At 41.0% G+C, this 26627-nt stretch overlaps 1 protein-coding gene across 1 annotated transcript; it reads right to left on the reverse strand.

The window, feature by feature from the left end:
• Positions 1-216: 216 nt before the first annotated feature.
• Crrp (complement receptor-related protein) lies at positions 217-26627 on the reverse strand. Its single transcript, NM_001172892.1, is given in 8 exon segments — positions 217-1182; positions 2636-2659; positions 2661-2721; positions 6842-6941; positions 7541-7720; positions 26432-26435; positions 26438-26486; positions 26488-26627. Coding segments are annotated over 8 exon segments (543 nt in total). The 5' UTR covers positions 26502-26627; the 3' UTR covers positions 217-1071.

A 26627-nucleotide genomic window follows, 5' to 3' on the forward strand; every position in this document is an offset into this window, starting at 1 on the left:
ATAGCAATAGAGAAATATCAGGAGGACATAAATGGAATTAAACTATTTCTGTTTTCATTGTCCTAGAATTGGTAAAAACAATTTAATTTAAATTGTAATAAATCAAGGATGTACACTGTTTCTAGGTCACTCATCAAAAATAAAAGAATAACAAAATAAAGATAGCAAAATGAGAACATTTGAACTAATAAAACTTTATTAATTTTAAAAATGTGAGAAATGAAGAATAAAGGAACAAAATATTAAACAGAAAATAGACAGGTGTTAGACTTATACCTAACTATATCAGTAACCATAATAAATTTAAACATTCTAAATACTTAACCTGAAAGCAAATTAGGCAGCAAATTTAAAGGATATGCAGATAAACTATTGAACTTATAGGTACATTTAGTGAGATTGTTGGCTCCAAGGTTGAACAAATAGAATAAACTTTAAAAAATAATACTAGGAGTAAGTCTAATGGAAGATGTAAAATATTTCTATAATGTAAATTAGCACATGCTACTAAAAAATTTCAAAAATAAGTGTATCTGCTAATGAATCTAGAACTTAAAATGCAAATTTGTTTATAAATCAATTTACTGAACTAATAAAAATTCAAGTAGGATTCTTTTTGTGGAAATTGACATGCCAATTCTAGATTTTTATAGAGAAGCAAAGGTTCAAGAACCATCAAGCAAATCCAGAAGAATCACATAGTAAAAAGATATTTGACACCAGATAACAAATCTTAATATAATGATACTTAACATAGTAATTTAGTGGGTAAATAACAGTGTCTGTCTGGAATAAGACCAACATATAAGATCATCTGATTTATGGCTATGATTCTGTTATCCTGCAGTGTTCAAGAAATGATCTTTATAATAAATGGCATTAGAGTGAAAGCCTATCCACTATGAAAATCAGACAGAACTCCCTAAAACTTAACCACACGCCATACAAATCATACACTTAATCATTAAGACAAAACAATAAAGTTTAGAGTATAATATGGGAAAATATTCTTCAAGACAGATCAGGATTTCTAACATAGAGCAGCAAAGGCAGGAGCTCAAAAGGAAATATTCATAAATTGACCCCTATCAAAATGTAGAACCTCAGGGCTGAGTGTGTGGCTTCGCGGTAGATGGTGTGTTTAACACAGGAGACCCTGGGTTCAATTTTCAGCACTTCTCCCTGCCAAAAGTAGAACTTCGATTATCAAAAACTATCATTAAGAAAGTAAAAAATCAAGCCATAGCCTAAAAGAAAATATTCTAACACAAATATTTAACATTAAACATCTTAAACACAAATATTTAATACATTTATTGGGGGAAATATAAGAATAAAGAACTTTTATAAAACAAAAACCTGAACAGACCAGTAAATAATGGGCATGAGGTTCGAACCTATATTTTGCAAGCATATAAAAATGTTGATGAGCGTATACCGGTCAGCATAGAAAAAGCATCATATGTTATTAGAAGAATGTAAATTTTTTTAAACCACTGGACATTTGTGTCCCTATGTATTCCCACTGGAACAGCAATCACACTGACTGTCTGCTGACACCTTTGTCACTGGCTAAGTGATTGCAGTGTCCTTTAATTTGTATAAGCAAAAGAGATCTAGGTCTAGTGAATGGAAGCTTGCATTGTATCAGTACAAAAGAGACATAGCTTATCAACAAATTCCCATACTTCAAAGCCTTAGCTACAGAGGGTTAGTTATAGGGAAGTTTATAAATAGAGACTGAGACAAAAACAGAGATGTAGCCACTGATGTATTATCTTTTAATAACGTGAGATCTTACCCATGAGTTATCTGTCTTGATTACTTCTACATGTAATTTTTATTATTTCGTAATACTCACCTGTGTAGATGCATTTTTCATAATTTTGTGTGGATATTTTGTTTCTTAGGAAATTGTTTAGAATCACTTTAACTTACCTTTTTCCTTTCAGTAGTTTATTTCCAAATCATAGTTGGAAACAATGAACTTAAGCTACTTCAACATTCCTACCTTTATAAAGAATGCTGTAATGAAAAATCTGTAGTGAACTCCTTGAGAAGGATCCATATTATTTCCTAAGTTTATATCCCAGGATATGGGTCAAAGTAAATGCTGACTTTCTGTTTTGCAGTGTGCTGCTGTGCTTTTTAAGATTTTTGTATCCCCAGCATGTGAGAGTCCTGGTTTGCCTAAAGCTTTAGTGATCTTTACTAATAAGCCAGGTTGAATGACTAAATATAGTTGAAATTGTAGAACCAACTTAATTCCAAGTTAACTGAATTAAAAATAAGATTTAAAGGTTTGTATTCCTTTAAGGCCCAATATTCAAAAAAGGTGCTTTCCAGCATTAAAGAAAAACTTAAGGAGACAGATTGCCAATGACACACCAGGGGAATATTGGAGAACATTATAGCTGTCTTCTGCTATCTGAAGGACAGACTGCAAAAAGGAATTGCATAAATATATTTATAATTTCTTGTAGAGCTGGAGGTGTAGATTAGCGGTAAAACACTTAACTTAGTATTGTACATGTTTTTGGTTTGGTTCCCAGCACCACACAAAAACAAATCTGTAATTCCAGAGGAAAGTTAGAATCTATTAGCACACATAATAAGAAGGAATGTCCCCACTTACTCTCACAAAGAGGTGGTTCACTATCCCAGGCAACATTATTGCCTGAGAGCATGCACACAGCAGAGGGAGAGCCCACAAGTCGGTGCCTAGAGGACAGAATAAAGGGTGTTACATAATTAATGCACAGGTAACCTACACACTTCATGTATACTTCAAAGGACTTTTACAGCCAACCGGACTTTTTCTACGTGTCAAAGCACTACTGCGTTCCAAATTTTACATCTTTCTTTGGGCTTTTTAAAATTTCTCCCTCTTTTTGAGGGGCTGTGGAGGGGCTTGTTGCAGAAATGGAATTCTGGACCTCATGCTTGCTAGGCAAGTGCTGCACCACTGAGCTAAATCTCTGGTCCCGATTTCTTCTTCATGCCTGCTCAACTGGATTTCTTTTTATTACCATATGGAACAGTTTTATAATCTAAGGTAAATTATAGTTATTTCTACCAACTCTAGTTTTTCCAAGCTATTACAAACTTCTTGAATATAAGAGTTATATATGCACACATATATAGTCAAAATACAGGGTAAATATTTTACAATTTATTATACTTACAGTCTTTTGGGATTGCATCCAGAAAAACCATTGCTCAGATGAATGTTAAGAAACTTTTCTTTTACTAATTTCTTTTAGTAATTTTCTAAAACTTCTTTTCTTTTAGCAATTTTAAATTTCAATTCTTAACATTTAAATCTCTTTTTTATTAATTTTTTACAAATCACGGGAGCTAAGTTTACATTATTCTTCGGCATGTGGATATCCAGCTTTCTCAACATCACATGCCTCTTAAGAGGCTACCTTTCCCCATTGTGTGTTCATGCCACCTTTGTAGAAGGTCAATTGACTATAAATGCATGGATTTATTTCTGGCCCCTCTATTTTGTACCATTTGTCTATGTATCTGTTCTTAGGTCACTGCCATGCTATTCTAATAGCTAGTGTATTTGGAAATTTGTAGTGTGTTTGAAAATCGGGTAGTCTCTGCTTCTAGCTTTGTTCTTTTTCTGTGTCACTGCCTTGGCTACTCAACGTTTATGTGGTTACATATAAATTTTAGGATTGCATTGTGTACTTGGGAAAATGTCATTGGCATTTTGATAGGGATACTGAATCTGTAGGTTGATTAAAGGTAGAATGGAAAATTTAACAACATCTATTTTTCCAATCTATGAACACAAAATATCTTCCAATATGTTTTTGTCTCCTTCCGTTTTTTCCATAATATTTTATAGAATGTAGAGCTCTTTCACATCTGTGGTTAAACTTATTCTGATTAGATTATATTTTAGACACTATTACAAGTGGCATTATTTTCTTTATTTGGAGGTATTTCATTGTTAATGTGTAGATATGCTACTTTTCATGTTGATTTTTGTATTATGAAGTTTTACTGGATTTATGGATCAATTCTAACAGTTTTTTGGTGGAATCATTAGAATTTTCTACATATTGTCTGCAAAAGGAAAAATTTAACTTCTTCCTTTTCAATTTGGAGGACTTGTCTTTCTTTTTCATACCTAATTGCTTTGGCTAGAGGTTCCAATACTATATTAAACAGAAGTGTTAAGGATGGACTTTCTGATCATGTTACTAATCACAAAGGAATAACTCAGCTTTTTAAGTATAATGTCATCTGTGGGTTTGATGAATGGCATTTATCGTATACAGGTACCTTCCTTTTGTAGCTAATTTGGTGAGTTTTTATTATAAGGGGATATGGAATTGGGAAAAATAATTTTTCTGCATCTATTGAAATAGCCATATCATTTTTATCCATCCTGTTAACGGTGATATAGCATATTTACTGATTTGCATATATTGAACTATCCTTACCTATCAGAAATAAATGTTATTTGATCACAAGTTATGGTCCATTTTTTTGGTTGAATTTTGTTTGCTAGTATTCTGCACAGGATTTTTACATTTATGTCCATCTGGGATATTGTCCTGTAATTTTTTTTAGATATAATATCCTCACCTTGCTTTTATGTCAGGGTGATGTAGAACTCACAAAAAAGTTTGAAAATGTACCCTATGCTTCAGTTTTTCAGAAAACATTGTAAGGTTTGGCATTAATTCTTCCTTACATGTTTGGCAGAATTTACCAGGGGAGTTACCAGGTCCTGAGCTTCTCTTTGTTGGGAGTTTTTGGTTACTGAATCGATTACCTAATGTATTAGTATGTTCACATTTTCTCTTTTTTTCATGATTCAGTCTTGGTAAGTAAATGGAATTTGTCCATTTTCTAAGTTATTCAGTTTGTTAGGGTGTAGTTATTTATAGTAGTTTCTAATAATCTATCATATTTAATGAAATTAGTTGTACTATCCCATATTTCATTTATGATTTTGAGACTTCCTTTTTTTCATTGTTTAAATTTTGGCTTATCTTAGAAAACAAATGTTAGAGCCATCCATGGTGGCTCATGCCTGTGGCTCAGGAGGCTGAGGCAGGAGGATAGCCATGAGTTTGAGGCCAGCCTGAACTACTTAGCAAGATCCTGTCTCAAAGAAACAAAACAATAAACAAAAAATAAAAAACAAGTCTAAGTTTTATTGTCTTTTCTATATTTGTAGTCTCTATTTCTGCTCTGACATTTATTATTTCTTTCTTTCTTTGGGTCTAATTTGTTCGTTAGTTCCTTGAGGTACATGAATTGTTTATTTGCATGTTTTTTTTTCTTTCTTAAGATAGACATTTTTCATTATAAACTTTCTTCTTAACATTTCTTTTCCCACATCCTATAAGTTTTCATTTGTGTCAAGATATTTTATATTTATATTTTGATTTCTTTTTTGATCCATTGTTTGTTTTGATCCATTGTTCTGTTGTTTGATTTCCACAGTTTTATGAATTTTATAATATTTCTCCTGTTATTGGTATCTAGTTTCATACCATGTGGCTGGAAAAGATACTTGATATCATATTGAAACTTTCTTGAATTTTTAAAGATTTGTTTTTATCTAATACATCATGCAATTTACAGACTGTTCCATGTGCACTTGAAAAGAGTGTATATTCTGCTGTTGTTGTATAAGATATTCTATATCAATGTGTACATGTTTGCTGTTATTTAAATCTATTCTTTCTTTACTAAGGTGACTCTCTTGGGTTAAACTGTGTCCTCAAAATGATATGTTTACACTGTAAGCCCTGGTTCCTATGAGTGTGACTTTATAGAGAAATAGGATCTGGTGGGCCTTAATTTAACATGTCTGATTTCTTTATAGAACAGAGGACAATGAAGAGGTGGGCAGAGAGGCAGAGAGGGAAAGAGGGAGAGAGGGAGGGATGGAGAGAAAGGGAGAAAGAGAGGGAGAGAGAGAGAGACACCGAGGAAAGACATCAAAAGAGAGAAGAAGAAAGAGAGAGAAATTGTGGTTCCACTTCCATACACCAAGGAACACTTGAGGCTACCAGACATGAAGGAGGCAAAGGAGGTTCCTTCGCTTGGTTTTGGACTTCTGGTCTCCAGGGCAGACTGGAAGCAAACATTTCTATTGTTTTAAGTCATATACTTTGTGGTCACTATTTTGTTTTCTCTATCAGTTGCTCCATGTCTTTCTTTGCTTGCAGCAGCCTTTATTCCAAATTAGAATTATTTCTGTAAAAGTACATCCTCCCACCCAGTGACTATTTCTGTTATGTGCTGCAGTAGTTTGTATCTGAAATGTGCCTATGCGTTAAAGCCTTCATTGCCTGTCTGTGATGCTACTGTAAGGTGGTGAGACTTTTCAGAGGTGGAGCCCAGTGGAAGGAAGTTGGATCACCGTGGCATGGCCTTCAGTGAAATTCTAGGAGTCTAGTCGCTTTCTGCTCCTCTGATTCCTGGCTGCCATGAAGGGAATGAGGTCCCTCCACCGTGCATTCCTACTATGAGGTATGGTGCCTCTTCAGGCACAGAGCAGTGTGGCCAGTGAGCATGAACTGAGACCTTAAAAGCCATTATCACACTTATTTTTTCACAATAATGGGAAGTTGCCCTGGTTTCCAGCAAGCACATAAATTTTGTTGTTGTTGTTGTTGTTGTTTTGGCTACCAGGAATCAAACTAAGCACATAAATTTTTCCTCTGACTTTGTCATACTTTTGTTCAGTACAGTCAGAAGTTAAAAACTAGGCAGTAGGAGACTAGTCGTCATTTCTGAGACGTGAATTGAAGGTATTCCTGTCCCAGAACTCTTGTAGTATGAGACGTTGCTCTCAACTCACCCTCTATTACAACTATAGCTAATTCGGGATCCAAAGTTGGTGTCTGAGGCTATAGTCACTATGCCATTCACGGGATCTGAAGGAGTTTGACATGATTTCCCTAGGGAAAAGGAACAGAATTTTAGAGCTATGTAGAAATTACAGTACCTAGAAGGCCAATCTGACATTGGACTACGGATTTGCATTCACAGATTTTGCCACTTCAAGGAAACTCACTAGATTACTTTAGGATCAACCACCACATGGGCACCACTTTCAAAAGAAGCCCCCCTCAAGTTCATCCTCATCCTCACCTTGTGACTTCCAGAAACATACATACTTTGTTTATTACCAAAGTACTATACTTTAAAACTAGTATCATTCACCAGCCTGAAATTTTGTCTTCTTCCAGTTACTGAATATACTTCCCTTCTGAATCACTTAACAGTTTTAGTGAAAATTGGACAGCACCTCAAGTGAGTGGGGATTCTCTCTCAATCATGCCTTGTTATAGTCATTTCTTATAGAACTGATTCATAAGGCACCAGGAGCTCAAAGTAGATAGATATGAAGAGACCATCTACAAGAATACTTTACATATAATGCAACACAGGTAAAGTTGCAAAGTCATATGTGTCCTAGTTCTAGAATTTGAATAAATTGAGTCACCTTACAAATGTCTGATTGGCAAGGAGGAGTTTTCAGTTCAGAGTTACTCACGTTTACAAAAGTTTTCAGCACTTGTCCAGACTAAGGTATTCTGGCAGGTGATAGAGAACCGTCTTCGGTAGTAACCTGGGCGACATTCATACTTCAAAGATGTTCCAACGGGAAACTCAGACTGATCGATTGGATTCGTAGGCATGGCAAATGAGAAGTGTTCTGGAGCTTTGCACTGACCTGGAGATTGAGATCACAGGGACATGCGGGTTAAAAGAGAAACCTCTAGCCAATTTCATCTTTCTCTTCATTATATCTTACAGATGTGATACAGAAAAAAAAACCATTTTCTTAAAATGGAAAAAGGATCAATTTCTTTAGTAGGTATGCTGAAAATGAGCTTAAAAGGTTTTTTTTTTCTTTAAAAATGAGTATCCATTAAAACAAGGCTTTGCTATATTAAAGGCAATTATGCAGCATATAGTCTTTCCCTGAGAGGGAAACCTCAGTTCATAGCTTGGAATGTAGGCAATCAGAGAGGGTCTGCACTTGGGCATCTTCCCCGCCTCCTGTATCATTCTCTTGTGTAACGCAAAGCACTCATACATGTCTCCATTTATCTCTACCCCAGCGATCCACCCCAGTGGAATGGGATGATAAGCTTTCTCTCTGACCCTCAGTAGCCATCAGCACTGTCGCAAGTCTGTTACCAAGAAGAAAACAGAAGAAACTGAACAACGAACAACGCACTTTACTTTATGAAAGCATATTCTTCTGATGTATATTATGAATTAAATATTAGACATAGCTTCCCTCCCTTGAGGCCTAGTAGGTTTAATTTAAAGTAATAAAACTACCACTTAGAGTCAATGATATTTAATCAAGAAGAAATATTTGTTGGAAAATATAATAATTTTGTTTAGTTGGGAATCTCTTGTTTTTACTTTTCCTCCTCGTACTTCTAATTAATTTTGATTATGAAGGGTAGATTATTTGCACTAGTCTCCAAGGAAGTAAGTATTCCATGCTGTTGATTCTGCTTCTATTTTTATTTTACCCTTACTAGTATTTTCTTTGAATGTGTTTGCTGTTCTTTTAAGTATGTACTTCTTGACATGATTACTGACATCTAAAATTTCTCAGTTTGTGATAGGCTCTAAAATATCACATCAGATCATTAATTTTATGCTAAGAATAAAATTCTACAAGCTTCAATGTCATATTTTTTCCATTCAAAATATCTTATAATTGCTGTTGTGATTTCTTCATTGACTCATTTTGGTTAGAAACAGTTTTGCATAATTTGCTAACATTTGAGGAATTTTAAAGCCATATATGTATTAGTTATTTTTGAAATTGTTAAAAATAGATAAGACAACTGTTCCATGACTTAGCATATGGTCAACTGTGGTAACTGTTTCATTTGTAAAATGTGTATGTGGTGCAGTAATAGAAGAGTGATTTGTGTGTCTGTCAGGTCCAATCTATTTGTACATTTGTACAAATCATCTAGATACTCTCTGGAGTATTTTGGGGGGGATATCTTATTCTACCAGTTGCTAAAACAGTTGTGTTAAAATATTTCATTTTATTGTACTTTTACCTATTCCTACTTCTGTCCATCATTTATTTTATATGGGATTATATTATTATATCACAACTTAAATTGCCATATTTTGTAGAAGGTCAACTCTTCATCATAATACAATATCTTCATTTCCAGAAACAAATCTTCCCTCAAATTATACTTTGTCTAATTCATGAAGAAAATAAAAATCAAATAACAAGATAGTACACTTAATCCCCTATATATGAATAATGATTTTAAATGTAAACATGTACTAATAATTTAAACATAAGATTGTCACAATGTCACTATTGCCACACAGGCTTTATTTTGCTTTTGGTTGGTATGTTTCTACCCTGTTTATAGTCATACATCTTGAATCTGAACATGTGTCCTGTCATTTTGGTTGGATCCAATTTTTACTTTTAAGTCACTATGATCAAGGTTCCTGAAGTTAGTTCTCAGTAACCCCAAAGTCTCAGTAATTTTCTTCATGGCATTTCTAGTGTAAAAGCAGCATACAATAGTTCTACCTATTAAATAAGTCAAACAAATTAAGTTTCATGTCCTTCAGAATTATTTAATAATGGGATGAGGGCCACTGCAGAATTTTTCAAGCCTTGTAATCACATTGGAAACTTCCAGTTCGTTCATTTCCTATTCCAAATTAATATTCACACAGTATTCTTTATATTATAGTAATCACTAAAAATCCATGTTTACAAATATCTGCCTTTGAGCAGTTTCTTTCCCTTTTACTGCACCTATTGTAACTTCTGGATCTTATTTACACTTTCAGTATCTTACACTAGCTAGACAATACAGTGTTTACACTTGCAAGTCTGAATTATTTCACTTATAAGTATGGTCTTTAGTTGCATCCATTTACCTATAAAAGACTCAAGTTTATCCTTCTTTATGGACGTTCAAAGGGAAATTATGTTGTTCGATCAATCTTGGATGTCTGTATCTGGTAATCTTAGCAACTATTTTAAAGATAACAATATGCAATATAACAACCTTTGTTAAATTCCTATCATCTTGTTTTGAAATCCTATATAACTATTGTCTGTTGTTATTACTGTCATTTTTCTTTTGTTGTTTTTGACAGTTTGTTTGCTTCTCAATTTTTCTGGCTTTTTTTTCCTCTTTACAATTAAAAAAAAAATCTTCCACAATAGGAACCTCTGATGATCTACTGTTGATATCAGTAGCTACTCTTCACTAGTAGTTTGTAATTTACATAGGGTTTGAGAGGCCAAGAATTGCTATTTCCACTGAAATTTAAAAATCTTCCAATGTGCCCCAAGTATGAGAAGGCTTCTGGAGTTCCTTGACTAAAATTTGAAATATGTGGTCATAGGATGATTTTTTACCTTTAAAATGAAGTTTTCTGTTAATATTTAATAAAATTATTTGTGCATTTGGGGATAAATATACCATCATCTTACTGGTTTTCCATTCACATCACCATTTTGTATTCTTTACTGTCTTCTATTTTGCTTTATTGATTTTTTCCTATTATTCCTTTTTATGAAATTACTAGTTCCACATTTCATTTTCCTGCAGTGACAACACCACCATAACATATTAACACATTTTTAACATGTGCAATTTCCCCACAACACCCAAAGCATTGAAAGTGCTATCTCCTCTTCCTTTCTTCCTGTCTTTTGTTCTATTATTATTGTGCATTTTAATTTTACATGTATTTTAAATTGCCACTAGTAGTATTCAGTGTAGACACTTCAAGCTATTTGTTGGACTGTAGTTATTTGCCACTAGCCTCAGCCCTAATGGCAATGCACCCCTGGCCCCCAGCTAGGCTCCAGTAAAAATTTTAAAAATTTACCTAGAAAGCTGTGGTAGTCTAAGTAATGACCCCCACAGACATCCCTGGAGCATGTGAACATGATCCTTTATGGTGAAAGAGCTTTGCAGATACAATTAAGAATCGTGAGATGGGTATATAATCAAGATTACCCAGGTCGCCCATGAATATAATTACGACGGTCCTTAAAAGGTAGTGACAGAGCCGGGGGCGGGGGCGAGGGACATTTGAAGACCTAAGGCTGCAGGCTGTGAAGTTCAGAAAGGGAGGCTTAGCCAAAGAATAAGGGCAGCCTCTCAGGGCTGGAATGAACAAGGAAACCCACCCCTCCCTGTATCTCCAGAGGGAACTTTTATATCCACTCTAGATGTTTTGGCAGTCAGAATAAATTTATGTTGTTTTAAGCTATAAAATAGTGATAATTTGTGTCACTAGCAATAAGAAAGTAATACAAAAGATCAACTGCTAGAAAATCTGGATTCACAGAGAGCTGGCTCTGAACCCATGTCTTCTTCTGCTTTGTAGCTGAGAGTTGCATACAGGTTATTAAACTGCTCAGAGTCTTAGCTTCATCTTCCCAAAGTGGATGGTGACATTTAGCTGGTGGGTTTGCTAGAAGGGTCAAATTGGAAAGCATTTAGTAGTATCAAATGCACAGATGGTCCCCTGAGAAGTTGTACTTATAATCATTATTCACAGAAAAGAGAAAGTGAATACAGATTCAAAGACTTGTATTTTGCTAAAATGGACAAGCTTGCTTTGTTTCTAGTGGTTTATTTTTATCCAACTTTGCAGAAAATGAGCCTATTTTGTCAGAAAAATCCTAGAGGACTAGTGACCGCATAGCTTTTCTGAGTGTGTCTCAAATTCAGTCTCAGACTTACTTTTTGCACCTCACTTGGTCTTGTGATCCCTATGAGACCACAACCAGACACGAGAAGATCTACTGCTTGAAAGTGGCTTTAGTCAGAATCGAGGCCAACTCAGCACTCTGTGCTCAAGCAAAGGATGACACTAAAGAAAGCTCGTCTTCCATAGCTGTCCTCATGCACACTAGTAAACTGGCAGTTGCTAAGCCAGGGTGCCCTTGCCGATGCTTCTTGTTCCATGTGCCCTTCTGTCCTCTTAGAGAATTGTAGCTCTTTTCCCAGATTCCAAAAGTGACAAATTCCTTCCCTGACCTGTCAGAGTTCAAATCTAAACTATTTCCTTCTGCACCACCCCTAGAATAAGTCATATATTAGTCCTATATTAGCTTTCTTAATATAGTAGGAATATTTTATTAGCATGTTTAAGAGTTATCTATTTCAGTAGATTTCATTCATCTTCACAGATGGATAATATGAGGGCAAGGTCTGGATGTCTGTTTTTCCTCAAAATTAATACCTACTCCAAGCACTCAGTACCCAGTTCTAAGCATCAAATACATATTTGTTGAAAAGAATAAATGAATTATGAAATGGCATCAAGAGTCTAGACCTTATCCTCAGGAGCTCTAATTCACTGGGTCTAGGTTAGAGCTCAGGATTCTATATTTTTTAAAACATCAAGCATCACAGGTTATTTGATAGATAGCAGCACTCGTGGTTATTATAATAAACAATTTTGTAAAAGCCACTAAATGAAAAATAGTTCCCATGGAAGACATGTGTTAAGTGGTACATAACCACAGAACAAAGAGTAGTTCTTGTGATTCTGCCTTGGCCTTTTCTCTAGTGGACACGTGGAGTGAATAGAATGCTTACATTTATCTTAGGCAACAAATGACATTAGCTCATTAATGCTGGCCAGAGGAAGGGATTCCATACGTAGCTACTGATGCCAAAAATGTTGGTGGGAGAGGCTGAATGTTACAGCAAAGTTTCCTGTGAAGGCTGGAAGCATCTGAAGCAACACAGCACACACACAGACTATTCCTGGAATGACATCTCTTTCCTTTAATCATCTAAACTTCTTACCTGGGTTGTGGTGTATGTGTAGTGTACAAATGTGGTTTGTGTAGTAGCCAAATGAAAAGGTACATAGAAGAATTCAGCAGAGATGCCTGGATCTAGTTTCCCTTTCCTCCTTTATTGCCAATCCCTCAAATTATGACTATTTCTTATGATACATATGTAACATATACTCCATAAATTTCAGGCCTGTTGTAATTTAAAAAATCTTTTTGTACCTTTATTAAGACATACTACATATGATCATAAATATTAAAGTGAAAATTGGTTCACTTGACACACATATACACCATGAATCTATCACCAAAATAAAGATGATGAACCACTGGCCAGTCAATGGATAAATGTCATTTGTCACGATCTAAGATACATCTAAGCATTCAGTTCACTCCTCATGTCCACATATCCACCCCACTGCATGCCCCACTCTACCAAGTTCCCTTCTATCTCTTGGTAATTTTTCTACCTTCTTTTGTAGGCCTCCTTATCTAACTATGGATTGAATTAAATTTACTGAATGTCTTATAAAGGGGTATCAATCAGTTTTTTTTTGAAATCTGTCTTTCAGACAGTACAATATTTTGAGATAGGCTAAGTTTGTTGCATATATAAAAATCATTTCTTTATGTTGCCAAGAAACAGTCAGTTTTACAGATAAATGTATCTTCATTTATTTTGTCCATTCACCTACTGAAGAATACTTCAATTGTTTCCAGTAATTGCCTAGTAGAAAAAACAAACAAAAAACAAACCTGTTATGGAAAAAAATGTAAAAGTCTTTGTATAGAAATAGGTTTTCTTCTTTTCTAGGTAAGAACTTAGAATTAAATACTGAATCACTCCTGCAGAAATCCAGAAGATCATCAATATTTACTTCCTAAACCTATATTCTTTTTTTTTTTTTTTTTTTTTTTTTTGTCTTTTTCCTTTTTTATCGGTACCGGGGATCGAACTCACGACTCCCTGCTTGCAAGGCAGGCGCTTATGCCGCTGAGCTAAACCTCCAGCCCCTCTAAACCTATATTCTAATAAGATGGAAAACACAGAAGAAATGGACAGATTTGTAGATACGTATGAATTACCAAAGCTGAATCAAGAAAATACAAAATTTCTCAGTAAACCAATATTAGTCAATGAAATTAAAGAAGTAACTAGAAACCTCTCAACAAGGAAAACCTCAGACACTGACAGATTCACAGCTGAATTCTACAAGAAATTTGGTGAAGTCCGGATGCTGCTACTTCTCAAACTCTGTCATGAAATTGAAAGGGAAGAAATATCTCCAAATTAACTTGTGGAAGCAAGCGTTACTTAAATATCAAAACCAGAGAAAGAGTCAGCCAAAAATGAAAACTATGGGCCAATCTTTCCTTAATGAACATAGATTAAAAATCCTCAGTAACATACTGGCAAACAGAATGCAGCAAATCATCAAGAAGATTATACACCATGACTAAATAGGATTCATCCCAGGGATGCATGGTTGGTTCAATATATGCAAATAAATAAATGTAATACACCATATTCACAGAACCAAGGACAAAAACTACGTGATCATCTCAATGGATGCAGAAAAACACTTGACAAAGTCCAACACCTATTCATGATAAAAACCCTACAGAAAATTGGGATAGTCTTTCTCTCAATTTGAGAAAAGTCATTGTTATGGTTTATGTATAATATCCTCCCAATGCCTCATGCAGTCATGGCAGAAAGATTCTAGAATTTGGTGACTGGTCCAATGCAGGATTTATAATTTTGAGTGCTATACCCATGTAGGGTAGCTCTATTCCTGGACTAATATCTCTTTCCTTTAATCATCTAAACTTCTTACCTGGGTTGTGAGCCAATTGGTACAAGTATTCCTCCCTCCTCTCCACACTGGTAAACAACTGACTGGTTCAGAGGGCAGTTGATAGCAACTGAAGTACAAAAACAAAGGCTTGTATTGTTTGACTTTGTAGGCCTAAGGCCAGCAGTCTGAGCATCTATTAGGACGGTAACAGTATGCAATATAGCAAACATGGGGGATTGTTTTCTGTCTTGTTTTTGAAATCCAATATTGATCCCACTTTTTTGTTTTGTTCCAATTTATTGTTTTGTTTTATTCAGTGTTCTGTTTTGATTGGTTTTATCATTTTGCTTTAATTGGTTTTACTGGGTCCGATGGAATGGACAACTGTTTTGAAGATAGCGAGACATACTATGATAGCCGTCGTTGGTTTCCTATTATTCTGCTTCGAGGTTCTGTACCACTTTCACTGCCTTGTTTTGATTGGCTTTACTCAGTTTTGTTTTGTTGGATTTTATTTTCTTTAAAATAAAAATAAGAAAGAAATCAACCAATAACAAGTGCTGGTAGGGGTGTGGGGAAAAGGAACACTTTTTCACTGTTGGTGAGAGTGTAGACTGGTACAACCATTGTGGAAATCAGTGTGAAATTTCCTAAAACAACTAGGACAAGATGTTCCATTTGATCCAGCTATTCCCCTTCTTTGAATCATCCCAAAACAATTAAAAGCATGGTATCCCAGTAATATATGTGCACCCATGTTTATAGTAGCACAGTTTATAATAGCTAAACTTGGAAACAGCCCAAATGTCCATCACCTGATGAATGGATAAAGATGTGGGTTTTTTATATAATAGGGCACTACTCTGCTATAAAAAAGGATAAGCTCAAGACATTTCTAGGTAAATGGATGCACCTTGAGCTCATACTCTTAAATGAAATAAATCAGACACACACGTGTGTCGGGAGCCGAGCCAGAGGACCTGCCTAAGCAGATGAGGCCTGTAGGAAAGAGCGAAGCCTTCAGTAGATTACCCCTCCCATCGAATGATGCCAAGATGGCGCCCGTTTCCTACTTCCGTATTCTTACCCTCAGCTTCTGCCTAGTTACAGCTGATGTCCCCCAATCAGACTTTGCCACGCCTTGTTACCCTATAGGACAGGACTATAGATATAAGGACAGAGCAGGAGGTAGAGAGGAAGAGAAGACACGCAGACCATAGAGAGTGGAGGACTACGCGGGGTTACTCAACAGAGAGAGCCCCACTGGAGAGTCCGATCAGGGAGGAACGTTCCGGGGACGACCTGTGTGGAGAGTCAATAAACGCGACCTCTGTCTCTGCATTCTGGTGTGTCGTGTGAGTCAGTTCCCCTGCCGGTCGGGGGTTCAGAGGCCGCGCGGCGCATTTTGGTGGCCCGTACGGGGAGCTGATCACCCCCGTACTGCAGAGACAGACCGCTTTTGGCTTACCACACGGCAGCGGTCGTCGGCCAGGTAAGTTGGGAGTACGCCTGGGCCCTGGGTGGCGCGCACCTACAGGGCAAGTTTCTTAACTCCCCTGGTGTACATACGCCAGGTATCGAGGTGAGCAGATCTTAGCCACCCGAGGGTATCTTTTGATAGAATATGGGCCAATTACCGAGCAAAGAGGCTGGGGATTTAGCCAAGGCCCTTAAGAGACTGTTAAAAACAAAAGATCTTGGGGTAAGTCGTGCCACTCTCGAGCTGTTTATTGCCGAGATTGACCGGATAGCCCCGTGGTTCCTACCCACGGGACGTTTGACTTTGCCTTCATGGGAGAGGTTGGGGGGGGATCTGGCCTCTGCCGAGCTCGGCGGGGACTTATCCCCTTCCGTTCGCCCCTTGTGGGAGATGATACATACCTGCTTAGAGAAGGAAAACGAGGGTTTCCCGCCCGCTGTCCATGGTGCAGGTATCGAAGAGGTGAGAGAAGCCTTCGATCGGGCGAAAGCTGAAAACTCTAGGGAAGGTTCCCTTCGGGAGGAAGACCCCAGGGGGGAGGAATCGGACTCGTCTGATTCCTATTATGAAGAAGCACAGTCCAGGAAAAGCATCTACGGGGGTCTCCGACGCGAGCTCCGCGCCATCTCAATGGGGGACGCGGAGGGAGAAAAAGAGAAGCCCTCTGCTGACCCCTGCTGGCGACAGGAGAAATTACCTTCGGCCCCACCTTGGGACCTATTTCCGGAGGCGGTGCGCCGTGAGGAACTGTGCCACCAGGGGGCGCAGAGTGAGGTTAGGAGACTGGCGGCTACTATCGGTCCCCGCCCATCGCCACCGTCCTATGCTGAGCCGCCTCGGGGTTCAAGATACTTCCATGGCTCGCTCTGGCGTTCTAAATGGTGGGCGGGACCAAGGATGCCGGAACCAGGGATAGACGTGGGCCCCTATGGAGTGTACCCCATACAAGTTGCCCCAGGCCAGGGTAGGAATGTGTGGGAGCCTTTTGACCTTAAGCAGATAAAAGAGTTGAAAAGCGCGGTCACGACTTTTGGCCCCGAAGCTCCATACACGGTGGCAATACTAGAAAATCTCTGCTCTATTCCCCTTACGCCTGGGGATTGGGCCCAATTGGCTAAGGCCTGCCTTCCAGCTGGCAGCTATCTGGATTGGAGGGCTTGGTATGCTGAGTACGCAGCAGAACAGGCAGAGAGGAATGCTGCCGGGGGTCATAGGGGATGGAGCAGAGACATGTTAACGGGGGAGGGGCAATATGCTGAAGATCAAACGCAGTACCCCAGTGCAGTCTACGAGCAGATCAATACTATTGGAATGCGAGCCTGGAAACAGGTAAGCGGCTCTGGGACCGCATCCGCATGCCTCTCTAAGGTAGTTCAAGGCACCGCAGAACCATTTGTAGATTTTGTGGCTAGAATGCAAGATGCAGCAGAAAAGATTTTCCCTAGTAAGGAGACAGCTCTACCACTGGTCAAGCAACTGATTTTCGAACAATGTACTAAAGAATGCAGGGCAGCAATCGCACCACATAAGAACAAGGACTTAAACACCTGGATAAGAATTTGCAGGGAGATAGGGGGCCCCCTTTCCAACGCAGGTGTGGCCGCCCTGCTCGCAGCGGCTACCAATAACAAAATAAAGGCCAGAGAGAGGCCCCAAGGAGGCGCCTGCTTCACTTGCGGAAAGCTAGGGCATCTGAAGCGTGAGTGCCCCCAAAGGAATCGCTCCGGCGGATCCGTCCAAGGGGGAGGGGAGATTTGCAGGCGCTGCCGGAAAGGAGCTCACCGTGCTGAGGACTGTCGTTCCATCTTTGATAGTGACGGAAACCGCTTGAGTGGCAGACAGCTATCAGAGACAAAAAACGGCCAGAGGGGGCCCCTCCAAGGAGTGGGCCCCCGGACCCTGAGAATGTCCCCTCGAGACAGCCAAACCTCACAAGAGCCACACTCGGCTCGGGAGGACTGGACCTCTGTGCCACCACCAGACTCATACTAACGCCTGAATTGGGTACCCAAATCGTAGAAACCCCATGTTGTGGACCGCTGCCTGAGGGGACAGTTGGACTGGTGTTGGGTAGAGCTTCAGCTGCCCTGCAAGGTCTCATTGTTGTCCCCGGAGTCATTGATTCTGACTACACAGGCCGCATAAAAATTCTGGTCCGATCCCCTAACGGAACTCTGGTCATTAACGAGGGAGATAAGATAGCGCAGCTTTTGTTGCTCCCCAGCCTTCACGGAAAATTCCCCTCTCAGCAGAGGATCAGGGGCGGTAGGGGACCAGGCGCGGGGTCGGGGATTTTCGAAGGGCTGCATTTGACACTTGACAAAAGACCCATGTTATCATTGAGAATAAATGGGAGAAAAATTACAGGGCTTTTGGACACTGGGGCCGATCGGTCTATCATCTCTAAGAAGGACTGGCCCTCTAGTTGGCCCACAAATACAGCAGACAACACACTTCAAGGGTTAGGGATGGTGACAGCTCCTCAGGTTAGCGCCATAACCCTGCCTTGGTGTGATGAGGAAGGCCACCAGGGTCATTTCCAGCCTTTTGTCCTACAACTGCCAGTGTCTCTGTGGGGGAGAGACATCCTTACCCAGATGGACGTCACCCTTACATCCAATTGTTCTCCTCAGGCCAAGGGCATGCTTAAGAATCAAGGGTATATCCCCGGCAAGGGCTTGGGCTCTGCCCTACAGGGCCAGACTTCCCCTGTACCTATGGAGAAGAAGGAAGGCAGACATGGCCTGGGTTTTTTCTAGGGGCCACTGAAGAAGTTCTCCTACCCACCCCGATTAAAATCACTTGGAAGTCCCCAAGTCCAGTTTGGGTACCTCAGTGGCCCCTGCCCAAGGAGAAGCTCTCAGCACTAACGGAAATAATAAAAACCCAGCTTCAAGCTGGACACTTAAAGCCGTCGACTTCCCCATGGAATACCCCCATTTTTGTCATCAGGAAGAAATCAGGCAGATGGAGGCTGCTCCATGATTTGAGAGCGATCAATGCGCAGATGCAACCCTTAGGGGCAGTTCAAAGGGGGCTTCCGGCACTCTCAGCGATCCCAAGACATTGGCCAGTCTATGTCATAGACCTTAAGGATTGTTTTTTCTCTATTCCCCTGCATCCGGAAGACACCCATCGATTTGCCTTCACCCTGCCCACGGTTAACCAGGAGAGCCCTGATCTCAGATACGAATGGGTGGTCCTACCTCAGGGTATGGCCAACAGTCCCTCTATGTGTCAAATCTATTTGGATTCCTTGCTGACCCCTATACGAAAAGCCTTCCCCAAGATTAGATGCGTTCATTATATGGATGACCTGCTTATCAGTGCAAAGGAAACAAAAATGTTAGAAGATATGTTAGGCCAACTGGTCAAGGCCCTGAGAAAGGCTAACTTGAACATTGCCCCTGACAAGATTCAAGGGGGAGAAGTGGTGACCTACTTGGGTGCCAAACTCTCCTCTACTCTGGTTTCTCCGCAGAAGGTAACCATCAGAACGGATAATCTCACCACTTTAAATGACATGCAGAAGTTATTAGGAGATATAAACTGGGTCAGACCTTACTTACATGTCTCCAATTCTGACTTAAAGCCTCTGTTTGATCTCTTGAAGGGGGACCCGGACATTGCCTCCCCCAGAGAGTTCACCCCAGAGGCCAGGGTTGCCTTAGAGAGGGTTGAAAAGGCCATAAGTAGAGCTACTTTACAGAGGATTGACCCAGGACAGCCTTTCGAAATCTGCTTGCTGCAGACCAGATGTCAGCCCACGGCGGTGATTTGGCAAAAGGGACCACTCCTGTGGGTGCACCCTAAGGTCTCACCTGCCAAGGTCATTGAACACTACCCGGAATCAGTTGCTTCTCTGGCATTGGAGGCGCACAGTAGAGCGATCCAACATCTTGGTTCCCCGCCTTATGCCATTCGGGTGCCCTATACTGCTTCTCAGATAAAGACCCTGACCGCCTGCCTAGATACTTGGACCATCTTGAGATGCGTGTTCCCCGGGGATATAGATAATCAATTTCCTAAGGACCCCATACTACAGTTTGTTACTCAACATCCGGTGATATTCCCAAAGATCACCGCCTCCGCACCTCTTGCTCATGCAACAACTATCTATACTGATGGGTCGAAAACCGGGATAGGGGCCTATGTAGTCTCAGGTAAGTCTCCGGTTACCATACAGTTTGAACCAGATCAACCACAGGTGGTAGAGTTGTTGATTGTACAAACAGTTCTCCAAAAATTTTCAGAGGCCCTCAATATTGTTTCTGATTCGAAATACGTTGTTAATGCCCTACAGGTCCTGGAAACTGCGGGCCCAATCAAGCCAACCTCTAAAGTAACAAACTTGTTCTTATCTATCCAGGCATTGCTCACGAGTAGACACCATAAAGTGTTTATCACTCATATAAGAGCACATACGCACCTACCGGGGCCCATGGTGCAGAGCAATGCGGCCGCGGATGCGGCTACTCGCCCGCTATGGATTCTCAATATACTGTCCCCACTGGAACAAGCCCGTCAATTTCATGACAAATTTCATGTTAATGCCAGGACTCTTGCCAATACATTCCATATCCCCAGAGCAGATGCACGCGACATTGTGCGACTCTGTGGCTCATGTGACACCCATTCGCCTGTAGTGTCAGTCGGAGTTAACCCTAGGGGGTTGACCCCCGGCGACATTTGGCAGATGGATGTCACTCATGTGGCAGAGTTTGGTTCTCTAAAGTATGTTCATGTCTCCATAGACACCTGCTCTCATATAATCTTTGCGTCAGCGGAAACAGGGGAAAAGGTGTCTAATGTGATTAACCACTGCCTGGCAGCATGGGCAGCCTGGGGAAAACCCAGACATCTCAAAACAGACAATGGCCCAGCATACACTGGGAAATCTTTTGCAAAATTTTGTGAAACCATGCAAGTCCAGTTAAAACATGGAATCCCCTATAACCCACAAGGACAGGGCATCATTGAGAGAGCCCATAAAACCCTCAAAAACATCTTAACAAAACAAAAAGGGGGAATAGGCCACAGCCTGACCCCAAAAGCAAGACTATCCATGGCACTGTTTACATATAATTTTTTGAATCAAAACTGCAATGATCGCTCCCCGGCGATGGAGCATTGTAGCCCTTCTCCCGCCAACAAAGGATGGGTAAAGTGGAAGGATGTCCTAACGGGACAGTGGATGGGCCCGGATCCAGTGGTCAGCTGGAACCGAGGCGCGGTTTGTGTGTCCCCACAGGAAAAGGAACCACTGTGGGTACCGGAGCGATTGATAAGAAAGACTCCAAGCCCCACAAAGGAAGAAAAAGGAGAAGGGGACCATAATGCTAAGGACCAACTTGACAACGCAGAAGGAGAACAATGACACCCTAGCCAAGGCACCGAACCACCTACTGCTGGGTGTGGTAATGTATACTCTGGTATTCCTCTTTGGGGTCTGCCTGGGACGGAGCGCCTTCTTGTTTGCTCATGCACCGCGCCCTGTCAACTGGCATAAAATATGCCTGGCGGTACTACTGCTGATTAACGGTGCTTATGCTGAAATAGTATGGGGGGCTACATCCCCCAGCCCTGTCCATTGTTTCAGTTACATCTCCAACCCTCCCGCGAACCTATGCCCACAACTGTACAGCTAGATTGCCATGCCTTCCTGATGCCCCGATTACTTCCCATGAGTTCAATATCACTGTGCCCCTCTCTAATGATATGGTGGTTTTCTCCACCTTTAAGCCCCCAAATGCTTCCTCGCTGCCCAACTGGATCATGTTTACTGAGGAAAGCATCAGTTGGGGACCGAGAAAGACAGGTGCCTCTGGATGGCATCCTTCTTCCCCGAGGAGATGAGTGATGGAGTCAATGACGGGTAAGGCGGGAGGGGCTCTCCCGACCAACCTAAGACAGACCCCACTCTATTAGGGTCCTCTCATGGAGCTAAGTTGTTGGCATTGAGATGCGAGACCAAGGGTACTGCAGTGCCACCCGCCCCAAAGCTGGGGGGAAGGCAGGAATGAATGTCTATATGCATCCAGGTTCGGTTCACAAAAGCCTGGCCCTGCGAAAAAATGAACCACTCACCTCAAGCATGGTCCTAGCGCGAGGATATGCATCGAAATGAGGTGATGCACAGCGGGGTATAGACCTCTACATTCTCTCATGCCGTGGCCTACAAAGTAGGCCCACTCCCAGGTATCTAACAACATCATACCTTGGAGGGACCCTTAGATCCACCGCCTTTAATAAAGAAAAAAGGGGGAGATGTCGGGAGCCGAGCCAGAGGACCTGCCTAAGCAGATGAGGCCTGTAGGAAAGAGCGAAGCCTTCAGTAGATTACCCCTCCCATCGAATGATGCCAAGATGGCGCCCGTTTCCTACTTCCGTATTCTTACCCTCAGCTTCTGCCTAGTTACAGCTGATGTCCCCCAATCAGACTTTGCCACGCCTTGTTACCCTATAGGACAGGACTATAGATATAAGGACAGAGCAGGAGGTAGAGAGGAAGAGAAGACACGCAGACCATAGAGAGTGGAGGACTACGCGGGGTTACTCAACAGAGAGAGCCCCACTGGAGAGTCCGATCAGGGAGGAACGTTCCGGGGACGACCTGTGTGGAGAGTCAATAAACGCGACCTCTGTCTCTGCATTCTGGTGTGTCGTGTGAGTCAGTTCCCCTGCCGGTCGGGGGTTCAGAGGCCGCGCGGCGCACACGTGTACATACCAATTGTTTCTTTGGTGTGATAAAGCAAAAGCATAAATAAGTACTAAACTGTATAACAGATATCATGAAGTAGGAAGAAAATGTTCAAACAGGAAGGGGAACTAGCGATAGAGGAGGGGGAAAGGAAGGAAGTGGGAAGGTAAAAAACAAGACAAGAAGGAAAAATAGAAACAAAACTTTTGTAAATAAGGAGGAGAAGAGGGGTTAAGAGGAGGCCAAGGGAATGGGAAAAATCAATTTATATCATGTACAGGTACATAATGAATGTTATTACTATGTATACCTAAAATGTAACAACAAACTTAATTAAAAATACTAAATCACATGATAAATATTTCTAACTGTTAAAGAAAATGCCAAACTTTTCTCCAAAGTGGTGGTTTTATCTGCTGATGAACAATATATAATAATTACAGTTACTTCACTTTGTACCAACAATCAATTCGCCAGTCTTCATAATTTTGGTTGTGCCCATGAATATGCATTACTAGGTCATTTTGCTTTTCATTTTACATAGTAAAGCCCTTTTCAAATGTCCTCCTTCATATCTTCCTTCCAAGGCAGGTTTATTTATCCTGCACTGTAATCACAAGGAACTCGTGTGTCACAACTGTGCCTGCTTCCACAAGCACTGCCAACCGAGGTTAGACACTGCTCCCATGGTATCCATTCTCCCCTTTAAGGAAGGGGTTTTACTTAAGCAACAGTGGGTTTAGAAAAGTAGCGTGCACTTTCAAAAAATAAGTGTGCAAATGATTTACCACTTACATAAATAAAAAGGTAAAGAGATTGGATACGTGTTAGCTGTTCTAATCATACTGATCACATTAGCTGCCCATTCATACCAAAAGGGACAAATATAGTTACTCTGTTAATGACTGCACATGCAAACCTGTTGTTTAGCCACTCGCCATGATGCTGTCCAGGTTTGTTTTTGTGGATTTTTGTCAGCTGTGCTTCATCTGACTGTGCTGCTTTTTCTAGGTGCCTCTCACAGAAAGCTGTGTGTGGTTGGGGGAGTGGAATGGGGACTGTCAGCTAGGCCACCTTCTTGTTTGATACTGTTTGCTTTTACACATATTATTTTTACTGGTATCTCTGCGTGGAACATTTTCAGAGTTACTAGTCCCAATGTGAAGACTATTTTATAAAAAGCTAGGTAACCTAAAGTAATCCCACTCACTTTTGCATATGCAGACTGAAAAGCATCACAAAGCCAGAGAGCCAGCTGGGAGCCCCCTTTTACTTGGTAGCTTTGCAAAGCAGGGCCACAGGATAGGACCCTAGCAGAGACCAAGAAGGGGCATCAGAGGCCGCCCCATGTTAAACACTATCCAGGAAACCAGTATCTTTAATGATCAAATGTGGTTCCTGCCAGCAAATAGCTCTTGGAGCCCAGAGCACGTACATTTACTGTTGTTGGATGATCTGCCCATTTTGGACCGAGGCTTATGGACACCTCTTAGTGGGTTCACGTCTCTCTGTCCCCAGTCCTGCCCATTTTTGCCTCACATGCTTTGGCTGTCAGTAGACACATACACATGAAGTACTGTTTTGTCTTTTTTGGACAACTGGTTGTTTTATCATCATGGAATGCCCCTCTTTATTCCCAGTCATTATCTTGGTCCAATGTCCTGCTTTGGTTGAAATTAATATAGTGGGTATGCAAGAGAAGTAAAATAGTTCTATTTCCTTTTATTTTTTATACAGAAAGAATATTCCCACAGATCGTCTTATAAAGCTTGTTTTTGGATTCTTTTAGTACTTCATAGCTTTGCTGCTTCTGGGCTGGTTCTGCTTATGGAGCTCAGGTTGCTCTCTTGTCAGGGATCCTGTGGCTTCCAGGCCCTTGTGACTTTCTCCTCACTGTCATGAGGGATGATAGATTTCAACAGCCCATGGGCAAAGCCTCATCTTTTTTACAATGACTCTGACAGCAGGATGTCAATTTTGGTGACTTTATACAAGAGCACACTGAAAATCAAGGTTGTTAATTGACTTATTGGAGCCACGAACTCCAGCTAGAGCATGGCAGAGGTGAGATTAATATGGTTTAGGGGTATAGCTTGGTCTTACATTTCTTTTAAATTTCAAAGAGCTGTACATAGAGGCATTAAATTGCTTTAGCAACTAAATGATTGGGTAGTTTAGACTGTATCACTTTGGGAGATTATACAATTAATAGTGCCTGGGATTTTTAAAAGAGTAATTTAAATAATATGGGCAAATGACAACAACTTTGCAGTAGGGAGACAGGGAGGTAGATACAAGGACCACAAAACTTCCCAGGCATTGACAAGAGTCATTAACTTATTTAGCACACTTCTTTTCTACAATTAAACTTTGAAATTTTATCCCATCTCTTATCCTGAAAGGCTACTTTCTGATGCCCAGGTAGGTAAACACTTAATATCAACTTTTGTGGAAACTCGATTTTCTTTTTTCCTGGTTTTTAGAAGTGAAGGTACAGCAGGCAACCAATGCAAATTGTAGAGAGCAGAATTGTCAGGAAAAGACCTAATAAAAACTTACATCACCTAACATGTCCTCCCATGAATCTAAGCAAGGACACTTCTGGAACAGTTAGAAATAGCAAGAAAAGGGCCCAAACTAATGTTGTTTACCTAACTGAAATCAAGAGGAAGGAAGGAAAGATGTAACCTCAGAACCTCCACAGCAGGTGAAAGAGACTTTAGTTTCTGCTAACAGCTTTCTGAACATGCCTTTGTGCTAAATCACCTCCTCTACTGTCCCTTCCTCCTCTGGCCAGTTCCACAGCTGCGCTCTGGAGCTCACTCAGTCTTCTAATCACCAAGTCCAGGACAAGAGGATCTTAAACAGCATGTCCGCTGAATTAAATATGTGTGGCTGATGGTGGCGATTTGGGGTTGGGGGGGGCAGTCCAGTCCAATGCCAGCAGGGTCCAGGTGCGCTGTTTCATCTAAACACCTTTGGGAGCCGAGTGTGATTAGGTGCAAGAAATAAGTAGCAGATCCCATGTCAGACACTCGACATGCTTTATGCCATTTATGTAGCCACGCCTTGATGCCTCGAGAGAGCTCAGCACACCTACTTTGCAAATGAGTAAAAAGACTGAGACAGGTGTGTGGCACAAGGCTGTAATCCCAGCGCTCTGACAGACTGAGTCTGGAGGATCGGAAATTTGAGCCTGGGCAATTTTAGCGATTTAGCCAGCCCTAGTCTCAAAGCAAAAATACAAATTTTAAAAAGTGCTAGGAAGGTAGCTCAGTGCAAAGGGCTGGATGAAATCCTAAGTACCATATTGGGATTATGGGGGCGGGGAATTCAGACAGGTGTGTTAACTTCCCTTACAGTCAGACCTCTAGGATCAGGAACCAGGTACCCCTTTCCTATAATGGGAACTAGGATCGGCATATGCTCTCCCTTTTGCTGGCTGTAAACACACAGAACTGCACAGAATTCCGTGTGCGCCCCAGCGGGGCTTGCAGAGCCCTAATCCGCTCAGGTGGCTGCAACGAGAGTGCAGCGACTGCGAACTCTCCGCTGTCACCTGGAGGCCCGGAGGACCGGGGCCCCTCACCGCGCCCCACCACCCGGTCCCTGCGCCCGCATCTCACCCCGGGCCGCAGGCGGCGCCAGCAGCAGCAGGGTGGCCAGCAGCGCTCCTCCGCGGCCCAGCGGCCCCATGCTCCCGGCGAGCAGAAACCCGCGCGACCTCAGAGGAGACCGAGCAACGCGGAAAGCCCGCGCGGAGGAGAGAAGACTGCGGCGGCGGCCAGGTTCAGCTCCCGGGGTCTGGGAGGGCAGACGCGT

The sequence above is a fragment of the Cavia porcellus genome, unplaced genomic scaffold (genome assembly GCF_034190915.1).
Source record: "Cavia porcellus strain 051 isolate PalLab524CR breed Dunkin Hartley unplaced genomic scaffold, mCavPor4.1 scaffold_29, whole genome shotgun sequence".
Classification (NCBI taxonomy): Eukaryota; Metazoa; Chordata; class Mammalia; order Rodentia; family Caviidae; genus Cavia; species Cavia porcellus.